This window comes from Etheostoma cragini, chromosome 7 (assembly GCF_013103735.1).
Source record: "Etheostoma cragini isolate CJK2018 chromosome 7, CSU_Ecrag_1.0, whole genome shotgun sequence".
Lineage (NCBI taxonomy): Eukaryota > Metazoa > Chordata > Actinopteri > Perciformes > Percidae > Etheostoma > Etheostoma cragini.
Window position 1 is genome coordinate 6,201,170 of NC_048413.1, and position 10,551 is coordinate 6,211,720.

Sequence of the window (10,551 nt, forward strand, 5' to 3'; positions counted from 1 at the left end):
AAACTGAATTAAAAGATGGAAAATTACCACAAAAGATGCAACTATACTAAACAATAAACTAAAAAGAGGCCCAAAATGACCACAAGTGACAAAAAACAAATAGCAAGAAATCCAACATGATTTCAAAGAGACACAGAACATCCACAAAGACACGCTAAACTGTGAAAATCAGAAATGACCAAAATTAAAAGTAAATTGCGTTTGCATCATTTGTACATGTATGGTGTCTTTTGTTCTTCAGCAAAACGACTACAAAAAGATGTAAAATGAACACAAAGTGTCATAACACTTCCAGCAACCGCAAAGAGACACAACAGGCCCACAAAGAAATGCAAAAGTACAAAAAGAGACGCAAAATTAGATAGATAGTCAGATAGATGCAGCATTAATTGATCACAATAAAATGGGAAATTATAGTGTTGCAGCAGCAAAATCAGGCACACAGCCCAGAATATAAATGAAATACAAGGATACATACACACAATACATATGAAATAATATTAGGATAAAATACAAGAACAAATATTTGAATATATACAAGTTGGGAGTACAAATGTGTGCAACTGCTTAAATAGCTGTATAATTTGTGGTGGTTTTGCATGTCTCTCAGTCTGGGTGTATTGCTTCTATGGTGGAGGGCCTTTCACCTGTCCGTGTCCAGGGGCCCATAGTCCCTCCATGTCTGTAGGCCAGATGGAGAATGTTTCTATGCCCCTGAGGCTAAAGGTCAGGTGTTGTCGGAGTGTGATTGCCTGTGTAATGGAACGCTCACGCACTGCTGCCCCTGCACTGAGCATAATCTACAGTATGCAATCTCCTTCCAGCAGCAACGAAGCGGTATTGATCAGTTCTAGCTGTCCATGTGCTCTATGTGGGGAGCTGTGTGTTCCAGCCAATAATGCAGCTCAAGCATGGGTATGCAGTCCGTGGTTGCAGGGAAGCCATCAATGTCCGACACTTGTTTAATGGAGCAAATACGCCACTGCAAATGTTTTTCCCCATTAACTTTTGAAACAGTTTTCTTTTCACATCTTATTGTTATCATGAAAATGCTTTTTATGACTTTTTTCTCCAGAAAATTCTGACATCTAATTCCACTTTTTTTTTTATTGAATCACTTTCTATTACCTTGTGGTTTTGTTCTATTATAAGGATGATCATTCTTTTCATCTGTGTGTGTGTGTGTGTGTGTGTGTGTGTGTGTGTTTTTAGGGTTGATTAAACTCTAATGACCTTATCAGCAACAACGGAAGTGCTCTGACGCCGCTACTTTTTCTTTTACTTTCCCAACATGCAGACAGTGTGAAGGGCTGGGAAGCTCTGGAGGAAAATGAAAGGCTTTTGATGGGAGAGGCTCACCTGAGAGAGGCAGATATAGATAAAGCACAAAATACACACAAACCTTAAATTGCATCCACGAGCCTCCCTTCCTCGCGTCTTAGTCCGTCTCACTGAAGCAGGGAAGAGACGAAGGAAATCAAGGGAGGAGGGAGGAAACGAGGAAATGTGTTTTTAGAGGAATGAGATGTCCTTTCTTCTGAAGCGTCCGGGAGCTGCTGCCTCTCGTGAGCCCTCAATCATCCTCAGGAGAGAGAAGCTATCAAATAGGGAAAGTGAGATTCAGCCATCCTCTCTGTCCCCAGACCTATTCAGTGCTGTTCTCTACCTGTCCAGTATGCCCTCAGACCTTTCCCCGACTCCCCCGCCCACCTGCTCACCTGTTTCCACTTTCCCTCGTCAGCCCTGCAGTACAAGAGCAGCCTTTTTCCTCCCATTCCCAAACAGATAACCAGATTAGATTAGATTAGATTAGATACTACTTTATTCATCCCACAGTGGGGAAATTCCCACTGGGTAAAAATTAAACACAAACCACAGGCAATGAGCAAAAGGTATTGAATAAATGTAAAGTGGCATTAAATAAAAGGCATTGTAAAGTGCGGTTGCCATAGTACAAAAATAAGTATTGCAGTGTAAAGTAAGTAAGTGAGGTCAAGATTAAATTGAATATGTAATTAAATAATATAGCAAAAGTAAGTAACCATAATAGAAAGGCTTTCTTTTTGATGTTGCCTTTCCTTAAATGATGATGTTCATTTCTTCAATGTTTAATTTCTTATGATGAATTTTGTTGAGGAAAAGTATAAAGGTTGTGTAATATAGAGAATGAGAGGTTACACTTTAAAGAAAAAGTTTGAATGTGTAGTGTCAAAAAATCTGAAAATTGCGCAAAGACAATTGTTAAGTAGTCACAAAAGGCAGCACTAACATTGACTAATTAGTGTGGAGGTAGTCCTGTTGCTGAAATGTGCTATACAAATAAAGCTGCCTTACCTTGCCTTGCCTAAATGATATTAAACTGTGACCATAAAAGTTGCAAGGTTGCGCTGCTTTTGGAATCCAGACTCTGAACCCTGCATCTCGTATCTGGGTTGATCTGCCTGTTTTCCAGAGCTGGCCCCCCTGCACCTTTACTGCTATCCTGTGGACTCATTATTACTCTGTTTGGACTTCATACACTATGGCTGCTTCCCAAGTCTCTTGTGTGATACCTCCTCGCTTGAAGTTTTTCTGATCCTCCTTTGTGAAAGCCGTCTCAGAGCTTTTATTTCTAATCATAGGAGCAAAGATGGAGGAGGGATCTCTAAGGAGCTATGAGCGAGGATACAACAGAGCAGCCTCCCTGGAAGCCGTGCAGCAGAAAGGTAACGCCGGCCAAACAGCTGACGAATTCGTGTCAGAGGAAAGGACGCATGAGCCCTCTAAAACACGTTTCCTCGTTTCCTTTCTTCTCCTCCGTCTCGCCTTTGCTTTTTTCGGTGGGATCGGGAAGCAAGTGAAGGAAACGTGGATGCAATTTAAAGAACTACAACATATCCTGTATACCTTGAGTAATCTGTTCCTGTCTTCCCCACTGTCTGCGTTTGAGTCCTCCTGCCTCTGTATACATTACTGCCGTGACAGGCCCCATAACTCATTTTTATTGCAGCACCTGGCCTGTCACAACATGAACAATGAACAATCTTACTGTACCCTGCCTTTATGAAGTAGGACCCTTATTTCAGTAAGTAACAGTTGGCAGAGGTGTTTAGTTGTGGTCTGTATGCGATATAATCCCTGCTTACACGCCTGAGACATTGGGTTCAAAATGTGCAAAAAACACCAACATGCACACATCTGAGTGGAGCACATTCACTTTCCGAGGACAGAGAGGAGTAAGAGGCACAAGGCTCCTCCCTGAGAGTTTGTGAAAACATTCCAGCAAAGTGAGAGCGGTCAAAGAATTGGAAAGCCTCAGAGCGGCCTCTTACTTTCTCTCTATCCCTCTCACCTCTTTGCAAGTGTAGTTATACAAAGTGTTTATACAGTAGGTAGTGTGAAGCTCTGAGGACCGTTCTGGGAGGGGAAACCTAAAGAAGCATCTAAAATCTGGACCAACTAAAAAACTGAGCCGCCCCCATTGATCTGCTCACAATGAAGCCGGTGTTTGTTCTCCTTGTTTTCACCGCCTTGAGTTTCACTGGAGCCCAGCATTACTATCAGGGGCTAATGGATTATCTGGAGAAAAGGTTGTCAGCTATTGAGGTAAGACACAACACCCCTTTAAATGATTGCTAATTGATCAAGACACTGTAGTATTCCATGAGTTAAGAGACGGCACAGATCACCCTGAATCAGAATCAGGTTTTACTGTCAAATAGGTTTTCACATACAGAACATGGAACTTAGTAGTGTGAGACAAAAGACAAAAGTCAAGAATCATAATTATAAAATACAAAAACTAACAAGGAAAACTAGAAAAAAATATATATATATTGGGGGTTCTGCAAAATATTGACTAAGGAATATGCAAAAGTTGATAGCAGGAATTATAAGTATGGGCAATGTGCAAGTCCCCAAAAGAAAAGTGCATTGGGTCTGGAACATTCATGTAAAAAAAATGTAAAATACAAGTTGATATTTTGGGGGTTTTGATTAACTTCTTTTATGTGAATTTAATGTCTTAACCAATGCAATCCGATTAATGCAATCTGTGCCCAGCTCATCAACTTTGCAGGGGTCCTTGAGGGAATATCAGGCGGTGCATACAACATGCCGTTTTTGTCCGACAACATTACAATATCTCCAGCGTCTTAAGACAATGACACATCCGTAATGGGTACAAGCTTAACCTTTGCTGCTTTTGTGTAAAACATCCAAATAGAATGATGTGTTCTGCAAAGGTATGAAGCTGTGTTGGAACAAAGTGCCTCGGGGAAGGAATCAAATTACTGAGATTGTGTTTTAAAGGGAGGTCGTGTAAAGGGAAGACTTTAGCTTTTGAAATGACATGAAATGCAAGAGAAATACATATCTGGTTGCCTCTGTGAGTCATTTCTCTCATTTCAATAATTATTTGAACGTTTTCTTTAGGAGTACATTTAATTGCTTCTGATTTTTTTGCTTTTATCCTCCATGTGGCTGCAATGCAAAAATGACAATCTCAAAGCTGTCTATTTATAGCTAATGCCTGCTCTCCTCAACCCCTGTGGTTTCCCTCCATGCAGTCTCAATTCCAATATGCTGGTTCAACCTCCGTGTTGATATGAACACAACAATTCATCAAGCAAGTTTTCATTGAACTTTCACTTCCAAATGACCACAGGGCCACAGCAAGTAGAGAGGGAAAATGAAACCGTGGCGGAGGAGACCGGGGAGAAGGCTGTCAGTTATTACATCTCGCTCTGAATAATTTACCTGCCGCACTGCCTGTATCCATCACCTCACTGAGAAATGTATTGTGTTTGGTGATGGTGATAAGGCTTTTATTAAAACAGGAACATCTTACTTCCTGAGATTTGTGTTGGTAGGCAACAAGATGAGTCTACAGCCGCGCTAGTGGCTCTGGGAGGCTGACATGTGTATACATACAGTGAGGAAAATAAGTATTTGAACACCCTGCTATTTTGCAAGTTCGCCCACTTAGAAATCCTAGAGGGGTATGAAACTGTCATCGTAGGTAGGATTTTGGCCCACTCCTCCACACAGATCTTCTCTAGATCAGTCAGGTTTCTGGGCTGTCGCAGAGAAACACGGAGTTTGAGCTCCCTCCAAAGATTCTGTATTGCGTTTAGGTCTGGAGACTGGCTAGGCCACGCCAGAACCTTGATATGCTTCTTACAGAGCCACTCCTTGGTTATCCTGGCTTGGCTGCTTTGGGTCATTGTCATGTTGGAAGACCCAGCCTCGACCCATCTTCAATGCTCTAACTGAGGGAAGGAGGTTGTTCCCCAAAATCTCGCAATACATGGCCCCGGTCCTTCTCTCCTTAATACATTGCAGTTGCCCTGTCCCATGTGCAGAAAAACACCCAAAAAGCATGATGCTACCCCTTCTAGTGTTTCTAGTGTCTTTGGACAGCCCTTTGGTCTTGGCCATGTTAGTAGTTGGATTCTTACTGATTGTATGGGGTGGACATGTGTCTTCATGCAGCTAATAGGTCTTTGAGGGTCAGAATTGTAGCTGATAGACAGGTGTTCAAATACTTATTTGCAGCTGTATCATACAAATAAAATGTAGGATTAAAAAACCCTACATTGTGATTTCTGGATTTCTTTTTGTAGATTATGTCTCTCACAGTGGACATGCACTTACAATGACAATGTCAGACCCCTCCATGATTTATAAGTGGGAGAAGTTGCAAAATAGCAGGGTGTTCAAATACTTACTTTCCTCACTGTATACATGCACTAATGGAGAGATGTCAGAGTGGGGGGGCTGCCCATAGAAAGCCGCCCCAAGCAGTTAGGGGTTTGGTGCCTTGCTGAAGAGCTCCTTGGCAGTGCCCATGAGGTGAAATGGCAGCTCTCCAGCTACCAGTCCACCACCATACTTTGGTCTGTATGGGGACTTGAACCGGGGACCATTAACATTTGGTAATAAATACTTAGTCTCGTATAGCCAGACCTATCTCCACAGCTTTGTGGAGTGATGCTTGGCTACACCACACATACATCCTGGGATATGTGTAAAATATCTGAAAGCAAGACAAGAGGCTCTATTTAGATGTTAGTGTTCACAATGTTGGGAGACACTGGCTCAATCTCTAGTCTTGCATTGCCAGACATATCCACCCTCCACAGTTCTGCGGAGTATTTCTGGCCCCTCAACACATAGACTCCTAGATACGAGAAAAAACGCTCTGGACTGTTTCTTTTAAACCAATCACAATTGTCTTGGGCGGCGCAAGAGTGCACATCCATGAAATGTGCTTCTGTTGATCCAGATTCATTAAAACTAAACACAAAGTAAACCCGAGTGTGATGGGAATGTCAATTGAGTGTTTGTGCAACTGATGCTTTGGCCACTTATGAAAGCACACAGCTTATTTCCACATCAAGCAGTCATTAGCTACTTTAGTCTCTAACTGTGGCTGTCTGCTGTTTGGTTGTGAGCAGGTAGTGTACAGTAGGTTTTTACAATACGTCTTCTGGGAAACATGAATGTCCTTACAAAATGTTGTGCCAATCTTTCTTCATGTTGAGATATGTCCCTGGACTTGCTGGTGACGCTAGAAAGGTCAGAAGATTCTTAAAGGTCCCATGTATTGACTGTATTAATATTAACGGCCTATGATCCCATGACTGTGGACCTTAGTGGTCCCCTAATACTGTTTCTGAAGTCTCTTTTATATAGGCCTTAGTGGTCCCCTAATACTGCATCTGAAGTCTCTTTTATTTAGGCCTTAGTGGTCCCCTTATGCGGTATCTCAAGGCTCTTTTATATAGACCTTAGTGGTCCCCTAATACTGTATCTGAAGTCTCCTTCCCAAAATAAGCCTTGGTGAAGAATTACAGCCACCAGAGCCAGTCCCACAATGAGCAGAAAACTCATAAAGTGACATTTTCGTGCCATGGGACGTTTAAGTTCAGAAAGACTCATCCCCCGGAGATCATGAAGGTCTGAATGAGATTTCCTGACATATCATTAGATGTTGATATGGCATGATTACATTAGATTTTTTATCTAGGATGGATCCTACTGACTTTGTTGATCCCCCTAACTTTTTTTTGTGGAGCCACCAAGTGGTTTACTTTTATGGTTTTAAATTAAATGTCTCAACAATCACTGGGTGCATTTTCATTAAATGTGGTCCACATGTACATGGTCCTCTCGCGATTAAATTGGAATTAATTGGTGATTCCCTGACTTTTCATTTAGCACCACCAGCAGGTGGAAATAATATGTTATCTAATAACCAAATACCTGCAAAAAACTAATACTTTGTATTTAGTGCTAATTAGAAAATGTTGACATGCTCAGATAAAACACAAAACCTGCCTTAAATCAGCCTGTTAGCATTGTTGTTGTGACTATGTTAGCATATTAGCATTTATCTCAAAGCACCTCAACGTCACAAAGCTCTAATAGCTTAGTCTTGTTGCTGGTTCAGTTACTTGAGTAATTAACAGAAAGATAATCACCCTACATTATTGGTATTTATTCTAACACTTGCGTTGTGTTCATGTCCGGTAGGACCGTATGCAGTTGTGGCACGAACAATCCCATCGCTACCACACAGAGATGCTGGATTTCAAAAAGCTAACTGCTGAGGCCATGTATGGGCTCAGGAATGAGCACAGCATGATGTTCAAAGACCTGGAAGGAGCTGCAGTCCGAGTGGACCGGATGGAGCGAGAGATGGATTACGTGGAAGCTCAGACTTCCCCTCGGGCCTGTGCAAGTAAAGCAGACAAGGTGGTGGAGCAGGGAGCCTGGGGGCTGGAGAGCAGAGGAGAGGAAGAGCAGGAAGAAGACTGGGAGGAGCTGCACTCCAAAGTCTCTGGTGAGCTGCAGGGAAGTACATACACACTGCAGCCAAATGGCCCGGGGGATGGCTGCGTTTCGTCTTTCTTTTTCACTTATGACAGAGCCCTGGCACAGTCAGAAGCTGTGGAATATATTATCTATCTATCTATCTATGTGTCTATCTATCTATCTATCTATCTATCTATCTATCTATCTATCTATCTATCTATCTATCTATCTATCTATCTATCTATCTATCTATCTATCTATCTATCATTGAATTAACATTATGAGGTTGAAGGTTACAATTAGGGCATACCATTTTCTTATACCAGTCTTTTTGCTTTGTGTCTTTTCAGTGTTAGATGCTGACTCACATTGTATCATAATAGATAGATAGATAGATAGATAGATAGATATATGGATAGAGAGATAGTTTGAGAGATAGATAGAGAGACAGATAGATTGATAGAACAACATTTCATATCTTTTTCATAACTGCTGCAGGACCCCAAATGAAATTTCCATGATCATTCACATCGTATATCACAAACACAAGAGTATTGTACGCTTTAATCCAATGTACATTATTGTATGAAAATAACCTTTTTCAGTCACTAAATATTCATTTGTACTTTAAATACTTCCAAACTGACGACACCATCATGATATTGTCCTTTTTATACATATAAAAGAAATTGCTGTACAATCACATTGATCAGTATGGCCCAGGCTTTTCAAGCACGATGGGAATAAGAATCAGTTGTACTATCATTGTATTCTTAGTGTATTTCATTGTAAGTCTGAAAAACAACGTATGGAGCCTACACACCGGTACATAATATTTCCTGGCTCTCCAATGACATATACAAATTGTAATTGGTCATTAGAGAGCCATGAAACATTAAATGTGTACTTGCCCGGTATCATTCAAACATGGAGGGACAGTTAGAGTGATGAGAAAATAAAGAAGCGTATGTGATGTTAAAGAAAACGTCAACGCATGTTAGAGTTACGTTTCATCAACAGCTACACAAAATAACATGTGCAACATTATAAGTGAAAGATAAAAATATATGTCATCAAAGCCTCACACATCAAACACACACCTTAACCACCCACTCTGTAGAAAAAAGCCATGCCTCTGGAAAATGGCTAACACACACAGGACTGTTACAAGTCATTTAACGTGTGAGGGCTTTGAGTCAGTGGGCAGGCATGTTTTCCTGGAGAAATGTAACTTGATGCAACTCTTTTATTTCAGCAGTGCTACTCCCCTGCTTGCGCTGTTTGAGCACAGCATTTGTCTTTATAATCTCCAGATCCCAAGGCGTGATGCCACAAACAATGCTGGAAAGTTTTTGCTGCACTGAGTCATTGTATAATACAGGAAGTAAAGCGGGATAGGTAAAGCTGTGATTTGAATTCCATGAAACACATCTGACTTTAGATCTGCATATTTCACTAAATGTGCACATTAAGCAAAAGATCTATATATTTAATTGGCTCCAAAAGCTCTGACGGATCATTAAAATCCTTTGGTACCATTTATCCAGACTCTGATTAAAAAATCAAATGAAACAAATATTGATTTCTTCATTATTTACACTGACTTAATAAGAAAATCAATATCTCATGAATTCAAGAATTATGTGGGGACACGTAAACGCTCCAGAATGCTAATGCCGGTCATGCTCTACATAATCAAGGGAGATTTTCTTATTCTCTGTATTGCTGTGTGTAAAATCTCCTGGAGCTGGAGTCTGGAGCTGTGTCTCTGCAGAGAGGAGGGACAGGAAGCTGGCCTGAGGTCAGCGCCCGTTACTCTCCAAGCTCATGTTTGCTCTGCACACAGTGAATCATTGTCAAGTGACCCAAAACAAACTTTACCGCATTGTAGCGAGCCATTTCAGATTTCTGAGCATGATGTTAATTTTGCTCCAGGGCACAACAGGGGGACATCCTCTTTGTTTGTGTATCCATCTTGCTTCACAGAGATCATCTTCATGCTGCTTGTGTGCTGCCTCCTACTTCCTCACATTATGATTCTGTGTGTCCAATTTCCCCCTGACTGCTTTGATTTTGCTTAATTTGGAGAGCCAGATATTGACCGCTGCAGGCTGCTTGATGTTTTCCAAATGTTAGATTGCAAATAGTCATTTGAACTGAGGAATGGCAGTTACTAAAACATGCCAATGGAACTAATTGTGCCAACTGAAGATAGAAATCTAAATTAAATTCTTATAATTATGTTAACTCTACACCTGTGAAACAATTTGTATAACGATTGTGTCATTTTTCACAATACATAGACATGTAATCTGAAGTGCAGCCACTAATGATGAAGCTTCAGGGCCGTTAAGTGAAGCCAATGAGGAAGTGCCTCAAAGCTGCGTTCTCTCTAATTCCCAGCAAGGGGCGACTCCACTGGCTCCAAAAAGAAGTCAGTTTCCATAGAAAACTATGAGAAATGACCCTACTCCTCACTTGGTTGATTATCCTAATAAACGTTTTCAAAATGAGTTTATCTCTTTAGCCCCATGAAAGACCGAGGTAGAGAGGGAGTGACCCTGCCCGGAGGAAGCCCGGGGCCCCCGTCTGGAGCCTGGCCCAGACGGCGGGCTCGTCAGCGAGCGCCTGGTGGCAGGGTTTGCCACGGAGCCCGGTCGGGCACAGCCCGAAGATGCTACGTGGAACCCCTATCTCCATCCCATGGGCTCACCACCTGTGGGAGGAACCGCTGGGGTCGGGTGCGCTGCCACA

At 41.6% G+C, this 10,551-nt stretch overlaps 1 protein-coding gene across 2 annotated transcripts in view; it reads left to right on the forward strand.

Annotated features, from left to right (window-relative positions):
• Window positions 1-3,157: 3,157 nt before the first annotated feature.
• olfml3a (olfactomedin-like 3a) overlaps window positions 3,158-10,551 on the forward strand; it is a 21,261-nt gene continuing 13,867 nt past the window's right edge. For both annotated transcript variants that reach the window (XR_004657341.1, XM_034877218.1), the window contains exons 1-2: window positions 3,158-3,585; window positions 7,516-7,825. Coding sequence is in view for 1 of the 2 variants with exons in the window: in XM_034877218.1 (XP_034733109.1) it covers window positions 3,475-3,585; window positions 7,516-7,825 (421 nt within the window). In the remaining variant the exon portion in view is untranslated. The remainder of the gene's footprint in view (window positions 3,586-7,515; window positions 7,826-10,551) is intronic.